The sequence below is a fragment of the Phascolarctos cinereus genome, unplaced genomic scaffold (assembly GCF_003287225.1).
Source record: "Phascolarctos cinereus isolate Bilbo 61053 unplaced genomic scaffold, phaCin_HiC Scaffold_726;HRSCAF=1367, whole genome shotgun sequence".
NCBI lineage: Eukaryota > Metazoa > Chordata > Mammalia > Diprotodontia > Phascolarctidae > Phascolarctos > Phascolarctos cinereus.
Window position 1 is genome coordinate 208640141 of NW_027556098.1, and position 23017 is coordinate 208663157.

General features: G+C 35.6%; 1 protein-coding gene across 3 annotated transcripts in view; it reads left to right on the forward strand.

The window, feature by feature from the left end:
- The window catches only part of SESTD1 (SEC14 and spectrin domain containing 1), a 121964-nt gene extending 100949 nt beyond the window's left edge, over positions 1-21015 (forward strand). For 2 of the 3 annotated variants that reach the window (XM_020991068.2, XM_078146955.1), the window contains 6 exons: positions 3038-3197; positions 4140-4221; positions 5796-5918; positions 7852-8043; positions 12104-12225; positions 19725-21015. In XM_020991068.2, the coding sequence (XP_020846727.1) occupies positions 3038-3197; positions 4140-4221; positions 5796-5918; positions 7852-8043; positions 12104-12225; positions 19725-19854 (809 nt within the window). In that variant the 3' untranslated portion in view covers positions 19855-21015. Of the gene's footprint in view, positions 1-3037; positions 3198-4139; positions 4222-5795; positions 5919-7851; positions 8044-12103; positions 12226-12639; positions 12684-19724 lie in introns of all 3 variants that reach the window. The other variant, XM_078146956.1, reaches the window with a different exon arrangement.
- Positions 21016-23017: the final 2002 nt, after the last annotated feature.

Here is a 23017-nt window from a genome sequence, read left to right on the forward strand (position 1 = left end):
TGGGGGAATATGATAATAGTGAAAAGTGATTGATGGTTCATCAAACTAAATTCATTTATTATTTGAAAGGACTCAAGGCAGTAAGTTTTAGAAATTACTTCTATGCATATAAATCAGATTGTATACTTTATGTCTTATTTGGTGAGCCTAACATGTTTTGAACATAATAGGCTAAATGGTACATTTTAAAAAATTTTAGAATCACCATTGAGCCTTTGTCTCCCTTTAAAATAATCCTACATATGTATCCTAGTTGGAAAATCATGAATAATTAATAAAAGTTGTTTCCTCAAATTTTAACCAGGGTAGTATCAACATCATAATATCTCATTGCATTGTTGATTTTTTTGGTAAAATTGTGAAGTGTGTATGAGATTCATAGGTGTTAGCTAAAAGCTGGTTTTATAGATAATGCCAAATCGAATATAAGCATTTGATTTTTAATAGAAAATGGTCATGGAAATAGAGATGTATTTGCTTACAGTTCCAAAAAGTTCACTATAAATAATATATTAAAAAAATTATTTAAACCCTACTTTCCCAGGAACATAGAAACCCAAATGAAAATCTAGCTATATTACACCTGCACCTCTTATTATATTTACCTTAAACAGTAGCTTAGCTACTGTCTCCTCCCTGAGGCCTTTCCTCATTCCCCAAAGTTGCAAGCATCTTCCCAAAATGCCTTGTATTTTCTTTGCATGTAATCTACATGTATACTTATGTGTCCATCAATCAGCAAGCATCTATTAAACACCTACTATGTACCTGTTACTATGTAAGTTATTGAGGGTACAAAGATGAAAATGAAACAGACCCTGCTCACATTTTCTGTCAGGGGAAATGGCATGTGCACATATCAACTGACCTTTGAAGGAACTAAGAAATATGAAAAATGGAGGGAAGATGGCATGTCTTGTGTAAAGAACAGGAAGAAGGCAGTTTCCCTGGACCATAGAAAATGTGAAGCACAACAACATACAATAAGACTAAGAAAAACTGGGTTGGAGCCAGGTTGTAAAGATTTTTAAATGACAAACAGAGGTGTTTGTATTGTATCCTAGAGGTGATAGGTGGCCCTTGGAATCTGTTGAGCAGCAGAGTGACAGCCTGCTCTGGCAGCCACATGAAGGGTGCATTGTAGAGGAGTCAAACAAGACAGGGAGAACCATTAGGAGGCTATTGCAGTAGTCCATTGTGGATGGGAAAGGGAACTCAACTAAGGATGAGGGCTCTGTGACTAAAGAAAAGGGGATGAATATGAGATGTTGTGGAGGTAAAAACTACAGTATCTGGCAACTGAATATGTAGAGTGAGGGCTAGTGAGGAGTTGATGATGATGCTGAAGTTGTAAACCTGGATGACATGAGCAATGATGGTGCCCTGGTGCCCTTCATAGAAATAAGGAAGTTAGAGAATTGGGCAGAAAAGATAATGAACTCTGATTCGGACATTTTCCTTTGGGACATCCCAGTTTGAAGTGTCCAACAGGCAAATGGTGATGCAGGACTGGATACATAGATCTGAGCCATGAGCATAAAAATGTTCCTTGAAGCCATGGAACCTGATGAGATCACCAAGAGAATTGGGGACAGGAAAGGGCCCAGGGCAGAGGTTTGGGGTGCATTCCCATTTAGGGGGCAGAATATAAATTATGATACAGCAGAAGAAACTGACAAAGATGAGGGGTGGGAAACCTGTGGAGTTGAGGCCATATGTAGTCCTCTAGATCCTCAAGTGCGACCATTTGACTGAATCCAAACTTCATAGAACAAATACCCTTAATAAAAGGATTTGTTCTGTAAAACTTGAACTCAGTCAAAAACCACACCCAAGGCCCTAGAAGGCCATATATACCCTGGAAATTGCAGGTTCCCCACCCCTGGACAAGGACACAGAACAAAGCAAACCAAAAGATCAGCATCACAAAAGTCCAGAGAGGAGAGTGTCAAATTGGAGAGAAAGTAGTTAGTAATGTTAGGTGCTGCAGGGAGGTTAAAAAAAAAATTGAGGATTGAGAGGAAGGAAAATTGGATTTGAGAAAAGACATTGTGATTTCTCCTCAGCAGACTGTAAACACTTCTTGAGGGTAGGAACTGCTTTATTCTTGTCTTTGTATTCTCAGTGCTTTTTACAGCACAGGGCACATAGAAGGTACTCACTGATTGAAAAATAAAATATTTAATTTTGATATCTAGCTAAAGTGTGTGCTAATTTGCACATTTAGGCAAAAAAAGGTAAAATCATATCATTTTAATTCAAGTCTGCAAGCATTTACTATATGTGTGAGACTACTGGGCACAAAAGTTAGAAAGACGAAATTAAAAATGCTTCATACCCTAAAGTTTAAGCTTACATTTTAAATGCTCATTTACTTAATAGAAACTGTTATTGCTCCTTTTTATACTTATTTCAAAAACATATTTACACAATTTCATGCTAATAGTTTTAATCTACCAAATCTATTAAAAAAGGCATTCAGAATACTATGTTGCTGGGAAAATTCATTATCATATCCCTAATTTCTATATCATTGCTGTAAAAGACCATTAGGCAAAAAAAAAGTGATTTTCTCTCTATTTGTGTTATTATAGGTCATTTTACTTTTAAACATTGGCAGTTTTACAGATAATGTTAAAAAGTTTTTGATATTTTCCAATTGGAGTAACTATCAGGTTGTTACATGCCTAGTCAGAAAGAACTTCAAATAAGAAAAACTTATTAACCAAAAGAGAAATTGTTTCCTGTTCTCTCTCCCCTCAATTTTAACATTTGAGTTGTTTTACACTAGAATCTCATTCTAACACTTATCACTGTAGAGTAAAATTCAGTATAAAACAGATTCATCTATTTTGGACTATATGTAGAGGGTAAAGAATCCAAAAATACTTTACTTTTAAAGCATTTCCCCAACATGGACTCCAAGGACAGCATTATATAATTAACTATGTAATTTTAGTGAATCCATTTTGTAAATGCAAAGATCTTAACTTATTTCATGAAGCACTTCTTAATAAAGTAATTTTGTTTTTTTTAGATGTGGGATTACAAGGTTTGCGTGAAAAGGGTCAAGGTCTTTTGGATCAGATCTCTAATCAAGCATCCTGGGCCTATGGAAAAGATGTAACTATTGAAAATAAAGAAAATGTGGACCACATACAAGGAGTGATGGAAGATATGCAGCTTAGGAAACAAAGGCAAATGTTTATGTTTATCATAAAAAGGACCCATATGTAAATATGAGCACACCTACAGATGAATCCCAGCTAATTGGTTCTGAGAAAACCACGTGTTGGATAACAGTGTTATAGGACATAGTTACATAGCAAAAGTAATAACAATTGGAATAATGTTCCAGTGGGGTTTTGTGACTGCTTTGGAGCTGTCTTAGAATATAACAACTTTATTATGAAATTATATTGGTTAGAATGATGTTTTGTAGGATATACCTGTATATGTAAAATATTATGACTCTAGTATTTGATAGTTCTCTTGCTATAAATATTCTGAAATATTGCTTTACATTGTAAATTTGTTGGCTAAAAAGATTTGGTAGTGTACAAAGTAGTATTAAATTTGAGGTGCAAAACACAGTTCACATAGCTTCATCTGGAAATTAAAATTATATAGAGATAGAGATGTCTAAAGTATTTTGAAATGCTTTAAAATCTCAAATTTCATTCTGATTTTTATTATGTAACAAGGTAAATGTTTAAATAAGCTATGCAAGTTTGACCTCTTATAAGTTATATTCTCATGTCTTACCATGGTTTAGAGGTTACTTTGAGTTCTCAAAATCTATTCCAGGAGAAAAAAACTCTGGTTGGTCATAGAAAGTTCTTTATACTAATGGGCTTTGTGGAAATTTCTGCTTTAGTACACAATGCATTTAATCCACCTCTTTTTCCCCTAATACTTTGGGCTTAGTTCTTGTTATATTTGGCATGTTTTGTGCTTGTTTGAGGACTGGTTCCTAAATTTTTATCTATTAGTCTTAAACTTAATATCCTTAGTAGTGATTTTGTGACATCATAGGAAGTAAGTTACTACGTGTGAATATGGATGGCATGTGCCAGGTGATTTTATCATAATATTTGTTGAAATAAATCAGAAATGTACTTTATGTTTAATTTCTTTAGATGTGAAGACATGGTAGATGTTCGAAGGTTGAAGATGCTTCAAATGGTTCAGTTGTTTAAATGTGAAGAAGATGCTGCCCAGGTAAAGATCAGCCATCTTATATGTTCTGTATACACTATTCAATAATCAGATCCTCAAATGGATCCTTGATCTCATTGATTCAGGCATTTCCTCTGTCAATGCAATTTGTTAAAGCCTACTCATACTGGGTGACTTCTTATTTATGTCCTCCCCAAAGGAGAGAGAAAGATACACACACACATACATATATATTTTTTGCATATGCATATATATGTAAATTTTATCTGTAAAAGTAAAAAACATGTAGCAGTAGAATTTATGACCTTGTATAGATAGGGAAAATAGAGACAGTATTGTTTTAAGAACAACTTTGAGCAACTGAGTCATTTTGACTATTATAAATACCAAATTAACTACAAAGGACCTATGAAAGAAGGTGTTATCTACATCCAGAGAAAGAACTGATAAATAGAAGTAGGTGTAGAACTACAGATTCATGTCTAATGGTAGCCATCTCTAGGTTGGAGAAGGGAAGGGAGAGGGAAAGAAAAAATAAGGAAAATTACATAATAACCTTAATATATATTTAAAATGAATAGCAAGTTGTACATAATAGATTTGCAGTTTCACATGCAGTCATCTTTTTTTTTTCTATTTTACTATGTTATGGAAATGCTTGATTTGATTCTTAAGTTCAGAATAATAAAAAAAAAAGATCCACTTACCATTCTAAGACATAATAACCTTCTTTATTCTCAAATGAATACTATTTCTGCAGTCAAGTGTCCTAGAGGGGTTAACCTTTCTGAATATAATGAAAACATGTTTTCATTATTAAGAACTTGTATTCTTACATAGCTATCACTGTTGACATATATCAGGGTTATTTCTCATTGTAAAGTCTGATTTGCCATATTGTTTCTTTAATTGTTAAGAAAAAGGTAATGTTGTAATCTAAATAAGCAAGTGGAAATCATTGTCTGTATGTATAGGTAGATAGAGCACTGGACTTGGAGTCAGGAAGACCTGACTTCAAATCCTGCTCTAGACACTTTGTGACTGTGTACCCCTGGACAAGTCACTTGACCACTCTTAAGTTTCAGTTTTCTTGTCTGTAAAATGGGGTTAATAATGACACCTAACTCCCACGTTTTTGGTGAGGCTAAAATGTGATAATTCTTCGCAAACTTCAAAGCCTTATGTAAATACAAGGTAAAAATTTTTCTACTTAAAGTAAAGCAGAATTATATGTTTTTACTTGAAGGAGGAATTTGTGGATTTACATATAACAGAAAGTTCTATTAATATAACAACAAATCTATACTTAGAAGCACTTCACAAGAATTCTTTCTCAGTCATATAATATTTTTAGATTTTAATTCTCAGTATTTCTTTAATTGTTAACAATTGGAGAATGGGGCTGGGCGGTTGACTCTTACAGATTGGGCAGTGATTGAAGATATTTGAAACTTTGCTTACAAAAAAAATAATCCCCCACCTGAGGTCTTGTTTTTGGTGTCCATTTTTATGAGTGGTTATATTGGTTATATGATGGCAATCTTCAGCTTGTATAAGATGACAAGATAATATACAAAGCAATAAATCTAATGTCATTGTTATTTGCCTTTATTTAGGCAGTGGAATGGCTAAGTGAACTCCTGGATGCTCTACTTAAAACTCACATCAGATTGGGAGATGATGCTCAGGAAACCAAAGTTTTATTGGAAAAGCATAGAAAATTTGTTGATGTTGCACAGGTGCAGAACTGATTCTCTTCCTTTTCTACAGGCTCAGTGTTTGAATAGCTTTCTGCATGATTATAATGTAACTTAACCCTTCCAGGTCCAAGAAGGTTAGTTGTATTATTCTAGAATTATTGCTGAAATAAAATGTCAACTGGTGCATCAAAACTATCCTGCATAAACTTGAGAGAGGATGTTTGTATCCTTGGACACAGGTTGTGTACTGTTACCCTGTCCCTCATTGTGCACGATCTCATGTGTAGAAATATACCAGTTGTTCATGTTAAAAAGTTAATATGATGGGACAGCTAGGTAGTGCAGTGGATAGAGCACTGGCTCTGGAGTCAGGAGGACTTGAGTTCAAATTCAGCCTCAGACACTTGAAATTTACTAGCTGCGTACCGTGGGAAAGTCACTTAACCCCATTGCCTGGTCAAAAAAGAAAAGTTAATAAGTTAAAAAGGGGGAAGCTAGGTGGTGCAGTGGATAGAACTCCGGCCTTGGAGTAAGGAAGACCTGAGTTCAAATCTCACCTCAGACACTCGACATGTATTACCTATGTGACCCTGAGGCAAGTCACTTAAGCCTGATAGCCTCATCAAAAAAGCAAAAAAAAAAAAAGTTCATGTCATTCACAAGGTAAAATTAGACAACTAGAAAAACTTGTAATAAACTTCTCTCAAGCTCAATAGCATGCATAATAGATATTGCAACTGATAGTGGATTTCTAGTATATTTCCAAGATTGTCTTTAAAATGATTATTGTATTTATTTTTTACTTTAAGTTAATTTTTTGGTCCAGACCTGTGGTTTCATCAGTATAGGGAGCTTGCAGTATAGAAACTTCATCTACTAATGCAGACTGGCAACTCATCTGTAATTTTGTTGTTTGTTTTGTTTTTCAATTGACCAGACCTATGATTTCATTAGTATTTGAATTTCTATCTAACAATGCACATTGGCACCTATTGTACGCTTTATAGTCATAATAATAGGCAATTCTCATTTTACTTAAGTAGACTGTTCTGCAGACCTCTGTGTAAAGCAATTTTTACATAATTCAAATTTGCCCATGGATTTGGGGAAGTGAGTGAGGTACAGAAACAGAAAAGGGGCCATGTGCCCAGGTAGGGAAGGGGCTGGGGACAGAGAAGTGAGAGCAGGAGGAGGGACATGCAGGGACCAATGACAAACACATGGTACCAAGTACAGACAGATGGAAACAGATATGTGGAGTTGGACATGTGGGCAGGTGGGCAGAGCAGGACAAAAGTCTCCTCGTGGGGGTCTCAAGCCCCCACATCGAGCAGTGGCTGCAGATGCCTGCTTTCACTTAAAGAGTTTTTTTTTTAAGGTTTTGTTTGTTTGGTTGGTTTTTGGTGGGAGATGCTAAGAGGCCATGGAGCACCAAGCCTAAAGGCAGGAGTGGAGAGAGAGTACAGTAAAGTTAAAATAGGTGGGACTTTTGAAATTGCAGATTTCTTTCAGCATTCTTTATGAAAAGTCGAGTTTGTGTAATGCAAATTTACATAAAGCAAGAACTATCTATAGTTATAATTCAGTAAAAACTTGAGCTAAATTTATTACAGGTGTGTTTCATATGTATATAGGAAGGGCTACATTTCATTCAGTTCTTTTGATCAGTTTATGTGCAGTGATGACTAATTTTTATACTAATCATACTGTGATAGAGCTTTTTAATTGAGTTGACTGAAAAAGATAAAGCAGGATTAGATGATGGGTATGTTTTTAATAATTAGAATTTCAAACAAGAAATAAGCAAAGTATGTTTTAAAAAATGTATTCTTTAAAATATTCATACAAATGGTATGTAATAATAAATTTTACTAGACGAGCTTAGTTGTGTTTTGTGCCATAATGCTGTCTAAATTAAGGCATCTATTTAAAGTTCCTACTTTATAACTTGATTTTCCTTTTTTCTTTCTAGAGCACTTATGACTATGGGAGGCAACTGCTCCAGGCTACAGTTGTCTTGTGCCAGTCTTTGCGATGCACTTCCCGGTCATCTGGTGACACACTCCCTAGGCTGAACCGAGTGTGGAAACAGTTTACAATAGCATCTGAAGAAAGAGCACATAGGTTGGAGATAGCTATTGCATTTCATTCAAATGCCGAAAAGGTTAGATTTTCTTTTTCAGCTGTACTGTTACTAAAGAGAGTTCTATTTAATATTCATGTCTAATAATCAAATACAAATAAAAAGCACACTATTTTATGATAAATACGCTTATTTACCTAGATTCATTCTAGTGTTCATTCTTCTGGGAATCAATAGTATTGCATGAAGCTAGTAAGTAAAACCTGCATTATTATTGGTATATAGCTTTAACAGTAACCCTGTTTTAGCTGAAATTGATAACCCATGGGAAATACAGAGAAAACAAAATATATTTCTGCACTGAAGAATAGCTTTAATGATACATATATCACATTTGTTTATTTTGATCTCCTCCAGTAAATAGACTCAGCATTAAAAGAGGGTATCAGGAGGTCATCTAATTTAGATCACTTTAGATTTATGGGAATTTTTTTTTAAAGGTATGGTTGATGGGACTTACCTTGGAAGAACACTTCCATATACAAATTAGTATAGGAAAAGGGAATTGTGTGTGAAACTAGAAATTTATTGCATACAACTTACTTTTTAAAAATATATAATAAATCCTACATGTTCTATTTATATTTCCTTTTGAGTTTCCTTCTGTGTTCTTCTGTACATTTAAAAAGTGTTTCAATGACTTTTTTTGTCTGGGTAATACTGTCGCTAACTTATCTACTTCCCAAATAAGAAAGAAAAATACCATTCTTGTAACAAATAAGCACAGTCAAAGAAAACAGATCCACACATTTGCCACATCCAAAATGTATTCTGTACCTTGACTTCATCTCATTCCTCTTGAGGAAGTGAGTGGAGTGTTTCATCATCAGTGCTATGGAGTTATGGTTGGTCATTGCATTGATCAAAGTTGCTTTTCTTTATAATGTTGTTGTTCCTTTAGAAATTATTCTTTGGATTCTATTTACTTCATTCCATATCACTTACTACCAGTCTTCCCAGGTTTCCCTGAAATTGTCCCTTACTTTTTGACTTCACTGCTTATGTCAGTGGCACCACTATACAGTTACTTTGCCGCATCAAAATTTTATGGTCTCACAGGCAATTAGTGCCAAGTCCTATTGATTTTACATCTGTAATCTCTCCCACACCCTTCCTTTCTATCTCCATTGCCATCACTCAAGCATAGGTTTGCTTGGCTTATAATGGTCCCCTAATAAGTGTTTCTGTTTGAATGAATGAATGAAAAATGCTTTCATTTACTCTCTGAATCATTCTTCACACTATTGCCAGATTTATCTCCCTCAAATATAGATGTGATTTTGTCACTCCTCTTCTCAAAGCCCATCTTTAGCTCCCTTTTGCCTATAAGTAAAGTAACTAAAATTTAGAGGTCATTGTCTAATAATTAAGGTCCTCCACTTTGGATCCCACTCCAACCTTAATGCCTAATTCTTCCACCCACATATTTTATGTAACAGGCAAACTGGACTAATTGCCCTGCCTCACATGTTCCTATTTGTGCATTGTTCTCATGCTATTCCTTTTGCCTGGAATACCATCTTTACTTCCCAGCTTTTTCTGTGCACCTCCAGATTAAATCATTAGCCTTTCCTTAAGACCCAATTTAAATTCCACCTTCTTTGGGAAGCCTTCCTAGTCAGTAATGCCCTTTTCCCTGCTCAGACCTCATAGAAAAACTGTTTCTTAAACACTTTTTGCATAAGTCATACAGGTGGCAAGTAACAGACCTGGGCTTCTAAACCCTACCTATTCCACTGTACCATACTGTGTAAGCCTGTAAGGTTTACAATGTAAGGTCCTGCAAAGTAAAAAGAATAAGGTAGAGGGAGGGCTTTTTTGGCAGAATAGTATGAGAAATTAATCTATTTTCCTGCTTTGTTCATGCTTTACTTATACCTATGTTAAACTTAGGTTACATGAGAGCTGATGAAGTAACTGAGAGAATGGAGAAAAGATAACGGCTCTCCTGAGTCAAACGTGTCCTTGGCAGCTAACACAGGCATTTCCTAAGCTTCTCTCTATGCCCTTTTTGGATCAGAGTGTACTGGTTCCCGCACTGTGTCTTACCTCTCTTTTCCTTTCCTTACTCATTTGTTTTCTGTTCACTTTTTTCAACCTCTCATGATAAGACCTCTATCTATATCATCATTATCAAACACAAAACAACTTTCAGTCACTCAATACAAATGCTAGCTTTCTATCTTTGATCCTTCATTACAACTGCTCTAATTTTGAACCTTTCCATAATCAGGTTGCTTCCTGGCACCTTATACAAACTGCAGGCATATCATAAATAGCTACTCTGGCGTCTTCATTATGTGACAGATTTCAAGGTCCTACATTGACTAGCCTCAGCTTAGTTCCCAGTACTTACTTGCATAACATCTTGACTCCAGCTAGATCCCTCCTCTTCATGTATTCATTCCTGCCTTTGTGTCTTCACTAATTTTAAGAGCTTACGGTATGCAAGAAATATTGCTGGGTACTGTGAATACAAAGATTAAAAAATAATAATCCCTGTCCTCATGCTGTTTCTCTCCTAATGTGAATTGTCCCATTTTTCCCATTAATTTAAATCCTAGAATCCTTCAGTGCCCAGCTTAAGATTAATTTTCTCCCTGAAGCCTTCCCTAGTTAAACCTACTTCACTGTGACCTTTCACCTTTGGTTTTCCTTAGGAGTTAGGTATATAGACTGTTTATAATATCATACAGTTGCTTATTCATTGACTTAGCATCATTCTGTTTTATATAAATGTCTTGTCTCCTTAGATTGTAAGCACCATAAAGTATGATTTTTTTCCTTTGTATCCTATAATACGTAAAAAGTACTGTGCACATAGTATGTAAAAAGTCAAATGCTTATTGAATAAATAGACCATCATCTGTCATAAATAACTAGAATGTAACAATGTTTTTCTTAAGAACTACTTTGAATATAGATAAAAGCTTCATTGCTTAAAAGTTTTGCTAATCTGTTATTCCCATCAACTATTATATATCAGCCCCTAAATTTAAATGCAACTGTATGTTTGACTTTCTAGTAATGTCAAAATAAATAGCAAAAAGTGATCAAACAGGACACAGTGAAAAATATATGTGGCTGAAAAGTACAAATAAAGAAACTTTGTTTCTAGGCAGAGCTGGGGTTTTTGTTTATTTTAACTGTAAGAAGCTGTACTGCTCATGCCATCACAGTTTTTGTGTAGTGATTTTTTTTTCAGTCATGTCCAATTTTTTGTGACCCCTTTTTTTCTTGGCAAAGGTGCTGGAGTGGTTTGCCATTTCCTTCTCCAGCTTATTTTACAGATGAGGAAACTGAGGCAAACAGGATTAAGTGACTTGCCTAGGATCACACAGCTAGGAAGTAAGTGTCTGAGGCTGAATCTGAACCCAAGTCTTCCTGACTCCAGCCCTGGCCCTCTATACACTGCGCTGCCCAGCTGCCTTTTTTGGTCACACTAGTTATTAATTCATGTAACTAACATTTTGGTATTTAATAACATATGCAAACTCTCCCCTCTCCTTTTTTTTGGCCTCACCTATAATTTCATTTGTGGTGGGGCTCTCTTAGTTTATAAACTGTCTCCACCTATTCAGGTCAACAACTCATCTATAACTTTCAGTCTTAGAAAGTTCCTAGGTATACTGAGATGTTAAGTGACTAACCCATGGTTATATAGCTATTATGTGTCCAAGGTAGGAGTTGATCCAAGATCTTCTTGATACCGTGCTAACTGCTGAACCCAGAGGGACATGCTGCCTCTCACATCAACTCACATTTACTCACACTTATTATAAATGGAATTGAAATTTCTTCCCACAGTTGCCCAGTGTCCAGTTTTAAGTATGCCTGGAAAAAATAATTGGTCTTCTTTTCCAGCCTCATTTCATAAGTGAGAGCTAAACATTTAAATTTTCTGTTTGGATTGTGTAAGTCAACTTTGCTTATAGTAGGTTGATCTTGCACAAATACGTTTGAAAATATACAAAAAAGGAAAGGTATTCAATCTACTAGAATTGCATAAAGGCATTCAAGCTACCGGAATTGCGTAAGATTGGTTCCTTTTTTGTTCATGTTATCTTTTTGTTTATTACAGATTTTGCAAGAATGTCCAGAAGAGCCTGAAGCTATTAATGATGAGGAGCAATTTGATGAAATGGAAGCAGTTGGGAAATCACTTTTGGATAGATTAACTGTGCCTGTAGTTTATCCTGATGGGTATGATTCATGTTCTTAAAAATCTATGTCACTTTTGTTAAGTCTTGTCATCTAATCATCAAAGGAGAAAAATGTGCCATTTAAACAAGCCATATAGATTAACTTTGGAACAAAGGTTTGATTCCTAGAAGAAGTGATTCCAGAACTAAATGGAATCTTTCTATGACCAAATAAAAAGGGAGAAATCTAACCATCACCAATAGCAGTATGTTCAGATAACAGATGCATGCTTACATTAAATGAATCATCTTTTGATGGTCATTAAAACTAGGACTGGTAGGTGTCCCTGTTTAGCTTAAAAAAAAAGATTTAGACTTTCCTTATAATTATAAATTAAAGCAAATTTTATCTCAAGTATGGTTAAATAAAAAAGTATAATGATATTTCCCTTTCTTGCTTTTTTTTTTTATTAAGTGAGACAATTGGGGTTCAGTGACGTGCCCAGAATCACACAGCTAGTAAGTGTTATGTGTCTGAGGCTGGATTTGAAGTCAGGTCCTCCTGACTTCAGGGCCAGTGCTCTATCTGCTATACCACCTAGCTGCCCCCCCCCCTTCTTGCTTCTTTGTGAATAAAAATAAACTGTACCTTTGCTTTTATATTGCTTTAAAAGATTTTGTTCTCTTTTAAAATGCTTAGAATTAACTTTACTTAAATCTACATATGAAAACAGTTCCATTTATGGTAAATGTTTCTGACCCATATTGGCAGGGTGTGTACCACAAATAACTAGAAACTACGGGGTTCTGAAGATGAGAACTGGGAATAATATTAGAAGTGATCTAGTCCAACCCTCTTATTTCCACATGAAGAAACGGAGACTGAGGGAGGGAGAGTGATTTGCCCAAGACCGTGCCTGTAACAAGTGAGGAAGCTAGCACCTGAAACTCCAAGTGCAGGGTTTACTACACCATATGTTTATTGCCTTTTTTTTTTTTGGGTAGTGAGGCAATTGGGGTTAAGTGACTTGCCCAGAGTCACACAGCTAATGAGTGTTGTGTATCTGAGGCCGGATTTGAATTCGGGTCCTCCTGACTCCAGGGCCGGTGCTCTATCCACTGTGCCACCCAGTTGCCCCAATACCGTTTTTTACATTCCATTTTTGTGTGCAGTTCTTTGATAGTGCTATCTATCCCTATCTATGTCCCCTAAGGACATTTACTACACATCACTTTTAATTTCTTGGATGCTCTGATATTTCATGGTGTGTAGCCATATAGCATGACTATAAGATGGGTGTTCAGAAGATGAATTTGTTTCAAGAAGAATCTTGGAGCTATAAAAGCATTTCACAGTTTTCCAAATGCAGTCCATCCCACTTTCCTCCTATTCACTTCCAGGCCCAGTTCACTATCTATCTTCAGCTTTTATCTTAAGATTTACATACTAATGGATCTGCTCTATGTGCTGTACTTCCAATTTTATATCTTAGTCTGGATAATAGACATTCTGGATCCACTTGGCTTTTCTGTTATATTTAGGTTATACATTGTTGAGTAATTTTGAGGCTAAAATAAGCTTACATATATAAACTACTTTGCACTGTATAAATGTTGTCAGTAGTAGTTGTTGTTATTGTATTCCGTGAACACTTAAGTGAACATAACCTGATAATAGAAAGGTAGTATGATTTTTAGAAACCAATTTAACAATTGAGTCTCTTGGGGAGTAACAGTGTCAGATAGTTCCAGAAAAATAAGGACTAAAAAAAAAAAAGACAAGTAGATTGAACATGTCATTGAGAATGTGACGGAGTATTACATTAATGTAAGAAACAGCAAGCTTGAAAAGACTTATCTGAAATAACGTAAAGTGAAGCAAGGAGAGCAGAGGAAATACTACACACCAGAGGTTCTTGCTCTTTTTTGTGTTGCAGACCCCATTGTCAGTCTGGTGAAGCCTTCAGACTCCTCAGAATAATGTTTTTAAATGAATAAAATAAGATTCTTAGATTACAAAGGAAGCCAGTATGTTGAAATATAATTATACAAATTATCACAAAAATACAAATTATAAAAATAGTTATAAAACTTATAAAACAGAATTATATAAAATTTTAAAGCAAAAAATAATATAAAATGCATAATTATAAAAATGAATATAAGAAACACATAAAATAAAAATTTATAAAAATTAAGAATTATAAAAATATATAATATAACTATAATTATTTTAAAGGTCCTGGACCCCAAATTAAGAATCTCTGATGCACAGAATAACTATAAAAATGTAAATGGATTCACAACATGAGTATTATGAATATGTTTAGCATGATTACACACATATAACCTATATTGAATTATTTGCTTTCTCAGTGAGGGGGAGGGTGGGAGAGGGAGGAAGGGAGAGAATTTGTAACTCAAAGTTTTAAAAATGAACGTTAAAAATTATTTTTACGTGTAACTGAGGGAAAAACTAAAATTCTGAAAAAAAAATGTAAATGGAAACAACTACCGTGACAAAACTATCAAAACGATGTTGTAAAATTATAAAGAAGAAATTTGGTCCCAAAGAAAAGATATGAGGACACTTTCCCACCCCATTCCAGAGTGCAAAGAGTTGAAGAATAACCAAGAGGAATACAAATAGTGCGAAGCAAGTAGATAGAACTCAGTCAGTTTGACTGAGAAAGAGAGGAGAGCCTTGGGCACTGCCTTGTAAGGCTCATAGGGTCTATTGAGGGGTCTTATAAGGATGGATGATACTTGGACATATTTGAAGGACCAGTAAAGAGGTATAGGTTGAAGATTAAAAGTGGGGGGAAGAGTGAAAGGGATGATGTCATTGACCAGGGTGAAAAATGAGAGTGTGTGAGCTGAAGTTAAGGGGTTTTTAGGTGAAGAGAAGGGGAAAAGAAGAGGCTCACATAAATTAACATCAGTCTTCTCAGTAAGGTAAGAGTTGAGATTCTTATTTAGTAGAGAGGGAAGAGGATAAGGGTACGGGGTGGGACACTTTAGGACATAAGGTTTGTAAAAAAAAAAAAAAGAATCTTTTTTAGGGAGTGAGATAAGAAATCAATCAAGAATAAAACTATTGCCTTGCTAAAGTGAGGGCCCAGTTGAAGTTGGATAATATGAGATAATAGTGTACCCAGACAGCATGGTTTATGACTTCTAGTTCCATTTTGTAGCACATGAGTGTGAGCAGTCCAGGCCTGAGGTTTGGCAAAAGATGAGCAGCAGTAAGGCAAAGGAACAGGGGATTCCAGAGTAGAAGACAGTGTAGTGTGGAACAGGCTAACTAGCATCAAGAGTGGACAGAGAAAATGTAAAGTTGTGGCAAGAATAACAGTCTGAGAAAATACTGAGGAATAGAGGAATTGGAGGTATTGATGAGGGTAAAGACTGTTTGAGAGAAGTGTTGAGGAGAAATGGAGTGGTAATAGATTATGGTCAAAGAGAGGTTTTAACTAGGGAAATGGACCCTTGTGTATAATGGTGAGATCCAGGTGTGGCCAGTCAGGTGAGTTTTCTTGAAATGGCAGCTCTGTTGTTTAGCATTCAAACTCTGCTGCAGAGAGCACCATTCTGATGGGCTGGCCATGTTGTTTGAATACCAAATGTATGTTTGCCTAAAAGACTATTTTATAGAGAACTCACACAAGGCAGGCACTCACATGGAGATCAGAAGAAGTAATACAAGGACACTCTCTGAAGAACTTTGGAATTGATTGCGATACATGGGAGACACTGGTATAGGATTGCCCAGCATAGCATGCCCGCATCAGAGGAAGGCACTGTACTCTATGAGCAAAGCAGAATTGTAGTAACTCAAAAGAAAAATGAGATGTGCAAATTTAGAGACATCTCCACCCCACATGTTCATATGGACTCTTTGTGCCTGACCTTTGATAGAGCCTTCCAAGCTCACATTGATCTGATCAGTGACAATTGGACATACTGTACCTTGACCCTGATATAGTGACCCACTATATAGTGATTGGTCCTCTTCAAGAATGAAGGACAATAACCAATCAACATATATGACCTTGAGCTAATCCCTTCACCTGTGGACTGCTGCTTTTTCATCTGTAAAATGAAGGGATTAGACTAGATGATCTCTTGGGTCTTTTCAGCACTGCCTGTAGGACCCTTTGTTTCTAGGTTCAGGAATAAGTCTAATATAAAATAATTTGTGGACAGAGAAGCATTGACTGTGGGGAGAGTAGATCACAGTCGTGAAGAAAGGCAGGGACTTTTAAAATACTTTTTATATAAAGCTTCAAGTCAAAGTATTTTCATATACTATCTCATTTGAGCCTCACAACAATCCTGTTAGGTAGGTGCTATTGTCCTTATTTGATAGATAAGTAAAGTGAGATTTACCATGGTTAAGTGGCTTGTCCAGGTTCATACAGATTTGAACACAGGTCTTCTTGACTCTAGAACCGGCATTATATCTACTGTGTCACTGTGTCCTAAAGGCAGCACTCCTGAGGCAGAGATGAGTCAGAAGTGTAACCCAAATATGAGGAATAGAGTGTCCAGTTTGGGGAGTGTCTAGTAGTCTGGTCTGGCAGAGCATCTTAATAAATTCCAGCATTTCCAGGAGTTCTCCTATGTTATACCATGAAGTCATTGTTAGAAATGTCTCTTTTTCATGTGTGTAAAAACAATGGCTAAATGCCCTAGTAAGCAGAGGCTGACATGTGGTCTGGTCTTCAACATTTATTAATGCCGTGTGTGTGTGTGTGTGTGTGTGTGTGTGTGTGTGGTTTTTTTTTAACACTACAGTCACTTCCCAGTAGCATCTCCTCTAGAAACCTCCCTTGTTAGAATGAAAAATAGCTAAGCAAACAGAGCCAGCATAGAAACAACATCTGTGTGATTCTAATAACAAGGAAAAGCTTTTTCTTTGTTTATAAAGATTGGCTCTTACTCAGAGTCCTGCTGTGCTGCCTGGTAATGATGTGAAGGTGACCTTGGATTCACAGAGGCTGTGCCAGTGGATCACTAGCTCTGGCCAGTGCTGTTACGTAGGAAAAGCTTTAAGACTCTAGTTGTGGCAGTAGACTGAGTCTGCCTTCCAAGAACTCCTCTGAAATACACAGAAGCTCATCACCAGAAAGCTGCCCACTTGGGGACAAATCCTTTGACGTGGAAATCCATGCCTGATCTGGGATGTCGTGCAACCCCCCTGGGCTTCAGTTTCTTCATCTGTAAAATGAGAATTGGAAATGGCTTCTCAGGTCTCTTGCTTTTTTATGAATTCTATAAGACTTTCCAAATTAAGTCAACGTATCATTTTATACTTTTTTATTTCATTGCAAAGGCAGAAATGTGTGAGTATGGTGAGAGTAATAACTTGAAAAGCATGGATCAGGAAAAAAGGAATGAGAGAGACTAGGGACTTAAACACTACACAGGAAGGCTCATGTAACGAATAGTTTGGTTTTTTTTTTTAAGAAAAGAATTGGTAGACATTGGACATAGAAGTAAATGAACAAATGAATGAAAAAGCATTTATTAAGCAATTACTAATTGCCATGTACTGTGCTAAGCTCTGCGGATATAAATATAAACAAGCAAGACTATCCCTGCATTCAAAGAGTTTTACATTTTAATAGGGAAAGACAACATGTATAAAATTGAAGGGGGAGATGGCTGAGAAGTGGCCTAGTTGCCTGATTACAGGCAAGAAAGTTGACAGCTGATGTGTCACAACCCAGGATCCCAGGGGCAAGCATGTGAGGTCTAGAGGGAAGAGAAAGGCCAGAATGCAGGCAGCAGGGCTTGGAGATGGTGTGATAGACAGAGAAGACAACCTTAAATCTGTTGTTTGTGTTCATATCAGACCATCAACTTGTCAAGAGCAAAGAACAAAATTGGTAAAAAGCTATAGACAAAGGATAATAAGGTATAGCATGTGATGCAAATAACTGAATCCTGAATTATTTAAGCAAGTACTTAAAATATGCAAAATAAGTAGTCAATTGTAGACATTATAATGTTATACAGAAGTTTAATAATGTGGAAGTTTAACCATTGGCAATCACTTGCCATAGGTAGATGGAAAGAGTGTGAAAAGTGCCTTAGCCTACTACTACTTGCTTGCCAAGTGGGGAGAGATGGTGGCCAAAGGCAACAACTGTTTAGAATATAATCTTGTTTGGAAAACTTTACAAAGACAGATAATGTACGATTACGGTGTCAACTCTATGAAGACATAAACAGCATCAGAGGATAAAAAGCAATTTAAAGAAAGCTTAGCAAGAGTTCCAGTTAGCAGTCATCTAGATTTAAGGATGACAATGGAAGGAGACCAGCAAACAAATGGGAAAATGGAAAATATCTGCAAAGATTATCAGAATAAACTTTCAGCCATCAAGGACAATAGAACCACCACACTTGGACTCCAACGTCATGCTGTATAATTGTTCCTTCCCATCCCAGAGAGCCATTCCTTATAACAAAGACCTTATCATACTACTTCTCATTATTTAAGTGGTAAATGAGAACATTCCTACTGGCATTTTCCCCACAAATAATAACAACTATAATGAGAATTTTACTCACCCCACCAACATTATGAACCAATATTCTATCCTGTTTTGAATTTGTATTGTGAATTTTTGTCTCCTGTCCTTGACAATAAATTCCCTAAAGATCTTTTAAAAGGAAAATCTTAGATTGCTACATTTATTTATCAATTTTAGAATATCTTTGTCCTCTAAAGTCCATATATTTGCAAGTGTATGTATTTCATAGTTACATTTTACTCTGTCCTTTGTGAAACGTTCTATGAATGCTTGTTGATAGCGATGAAGATAAGATGTCAGACATAGGAGAAACCTTTGAAATCATCTTACCTAACCTCCTCATTTTATATGTGAGAGAACTGAAGTCTTAAGGCAAAGTGGCCTTCCCAAGGTTATCCAGTGAGATAGAAGCAAACCTGAAATTAGAAAACTTAACTCTTTATGCAATACTCTTTCCATCTTGCCGTATCTAATTGAAAAAGTTTTACAGTTTTTATTGGATCAGCTCATTGGACAGGAGACGTTGAATGGTCTCTCAGAAAGACATTGCATTTCTATGTGAGATAAATTTGAATTCATTTTCCTGTGTCCTAGGCAGAATCCTAACATTGAATTCAATTGAAAGAATGAATGAACAGATAAATCACTTATTAAATACTTACTTTGTGCAAAGCATTGTGCTGAAGGTGGGGATAAAGACTGTCCGTACAGTCAAGGAGCCTACATTTATTAGGAAAGAGGTATACTTTATTCGGACATGTACATATGTGTTTACATTTGAACCAAAAGAAAAAGAGCAGTACTCTGATACTTGAGTGTACCCTTAAAGCCCATATGGAAAAACTAGCCTATTTTTACATAGAAATCCCACTTCAAATCTAGAATGTCTCCGTTGTTTTCTAGTGGATTTTGTTTTGTTTACTGAACTGTCACACATATAAGTGTTTTGTGGTTAAATATATATATGCATTAATCCAAGTGAAATTGTTTGAATATGTTATTTTGTTTTGTTTTTTAGAACAGAACAGTATTTTGGAAGTCCAAGTGACATGGCTTCTACAGCAGAACATATCAGAGAAAGGATGAAACTTGTTAATCTGAAAAGACAGCAGCTGAGGCACCCAGAAGCTACCATCACAGAAAGCTAATAGATATCATCTGATAACAAGGCTTCAATTTTGTAACCTGGCATGTTCTCTGCATACTTCAGCATTTGATATAATTCATTAAATGCATTTCACAGCCAATATAAGCCTCATTTTTCCCAGTAGACATTGCTTTCTACCTGTTAACACTCTACATCTACCAAGACATAATTATTTAACATGCTTTGAAACCATAGACTCCCAAGTATCTGATGAGAAGGAACTATCAACATTGCACTGAAAACTTGCTCTAAAGCTTTATCTGACCTGTCAGTTGCTAAAGGAGCAGCTGATGTAAGCTTTGAATGGTGCTAATAAAAGTTCCACAAAAAAAAATAGTTGCTCTCTTTCCCCAGGTGATGTAGTAAATTTAGGCTGTAGGTAAATCGTTATTTGTAGACAGTGGTGTCCTCATAATTTCACTTTATAATTCTTCAAAATTGATTATTTTTATTGTGCCAATATACAGCCAACCTATAAGGTCTTTGATATATCAGTCATTAAGAAGACATTTTTCCTATTTGTATTGATAATATATTAAAAGCTGTTTGTGCTTAATTAAAGGCATCTTTTAAAAATCTTATTTAATTTGGTTGCTATATTCTATTTCCAAATGTGAGTGCCTTATGTGAAGGGGCATTCTTAAAGTTGATAGACTTTTTTGATTTAACCTGTTTATAGTGTTGTTGTTTGCATGTATTTTAGCCAAGAAAAACTTATATGTAAGCATGTACATAATAAAGAAGCATGATGAAAGTTTTATGATGAAAATAATTGTGAAGAACAGGCCTTCAATTTTACATCTTTAAGAAATTGTTATGAATGGAATTCTCATAATTTTATTATCAAATGTCATTTGTCTCCTTTCAAATAGATAGTTCCTAAAGTAATGTTTTAATTTTTTTCTTTTCCAAATTAAAAAAATCCAAATCATTGACTCTTATTTACTCCAACTGAAAATATGTATTCTTAAAAAAAAAAAGATTACATCAGTAGAGCATATGTCAGTATTTATCCTTTACTTATATTGAAATTGCTAATAAATTGTGATTTCTCATAATAGTGAGGCAGGACAATTTCTTAAAATAGTCTAGTAATCAAAACATTCTTTTCATACCTCCTTACTGTAAAATTTATTTTCCAATAAAGTTTATAATAATGATATTAGTGCTTTTAAGGTCATATTTAATTCTAAATGAAACAAGGATTGTGTGATTTAATTTTTGGTTATTTGGAAATGAGAATTAAAAATAAACTGGAGCAGGTATAAATTTGAAATTCAGCCATGACACAGGTTCCTCTAAATGAGGAATATTAATCAGATTCTTTTAACCAGTTTCCATTTAATTCAATAAGCATTTATTAATCACTGAGGTACTTGATAGGCAAGCCATATAAAGGGAAAAGTGAAACAGTGCCTGACCCCTAGGAGTTTACATCCTATCAAGAGTATGTGGCATGCACAAATAACTATAGTAACACGAATGTGTGAGATAGGATTTCAACTTGGGGGTGGATTAGCAAGAATTTCGGCCTCTATACCTTTGATCACATTGAAGAGCATTGAAGTGTGTGTGTATATGTGTGTGTGTATATATATACACACACACACACACACATATATTAAAAAGTGTGGGACATGTATTGATGTTGGAAAGTGGTGTACTTTGGTAGAATATGGGAAAGAGTTAAGGTAAGTTAAGACTGGAAAGATAGGTTGGTGTCATGTTAAGGGTTTTGGCAAAGCAAAGGCATTTTAGAGGGAGCCATTGAAAAGATCCCATTTCAGGCAATTAGTAATCATAACTTATACTTCTAAAGGGCTTTATGTTTTACTTAGAGTGTTAGGATTTGGGTACAGTAGTGTCTTTCCAATCTTCACACTGTTATTTAAATTTTAAAAGATGACATTCGCCTTAATGATTTTGCCTTTGGGGTTCATGTTGCAGGGCTATCTTCTAGATGAAGCCACCTCATAAAATGTTTTTGGTACTTAATTGACTCAGTCCCTTTGGCAGGGAAGGTGAGAGGCAGTATGGCCTAGTATGGGGTAGGGGCTAGAAAACCTGGGTCCCAACTCAGACACTTCTTAAGTTTTTTGACTGCCAACAAGTCACTTAGCTGTTTATGTACCTCATTCTGCTCATCTATAAAATGGGGACACTAATACTGGCTACCTCACAGTTATTTCACATTGTTTATCTCTTAGGCCTTCCTTTCCAGAGTTTGCTCTCATTTCAGCTCACTTGTAGTGATCATTTTGGTTATCTGTGTTTTCCAAGTCTGTATCCCCAGTGCCTCGCACAGTGCTTGACGTATGGTGAGCATGTAATAAATACTTGTTGCTTAATTGATCCGGACATGGTTAGGATTACATAGATGCATTTAGTTTCTGATAAAGTAGTTATGACCCAGGACTTAATTGTTAGCCTTTTCCAGAGTAATGTTCATGAAATAGCTTAGCAAAATAGATATAAAGCTTCTGATTGCTCTAGCTTATTGTGTGTGTGTGTGTGTGTGTGTGTGTGTGTGTGTAGCCTTGTACATCAGATGCCACCTGACAGACCTTTAAATTGCCCTGGAGCCTTTTTTAATTTATTAATTTATTTGATTTATCAACAATTACTTCCATATGCTTTTGAGTTTAAAATTTTTCTCCCCCTTCCTTCCCACCACCCTCTCCAAGATAGCGCACAATCTGATAAAGGCTATACATATACATTCCTGTTAAACATATTTTCACATTTGTGATGTTGTAAGTAAGAATTAGAACCAATAGAAGGAACCACCAGATCTCTGAGATCCCTTCCAACTCTGATCCCATAGTTATTTTGTGATGAAGTAGTTGGCTCACCAGACTGAAAAAGAATGATATCTATTTTGCCTTCAACGGACTCATTCTTTTCCAAAGTACACATGCAGAAAATTTAAAAAAAAAAAAAAGGAAAAACATTTAGACAATCACACAACTATTTGTGTGCAAGGGGAAGCAAATTTTAAATTTTAAGCTGGGGTTATGTAATGTATCATTGATGGCTGTGGCAGGAGGGGTCAGTGTTAATACTTTTGCAAATGGTCTCTGACAAAAGAATATGCTCATTATATCTTTAGTAGAAACTGGGCTTTGTGGGGTTTGGTAAGCTCCTCAGAGAACAGAATAAGAATT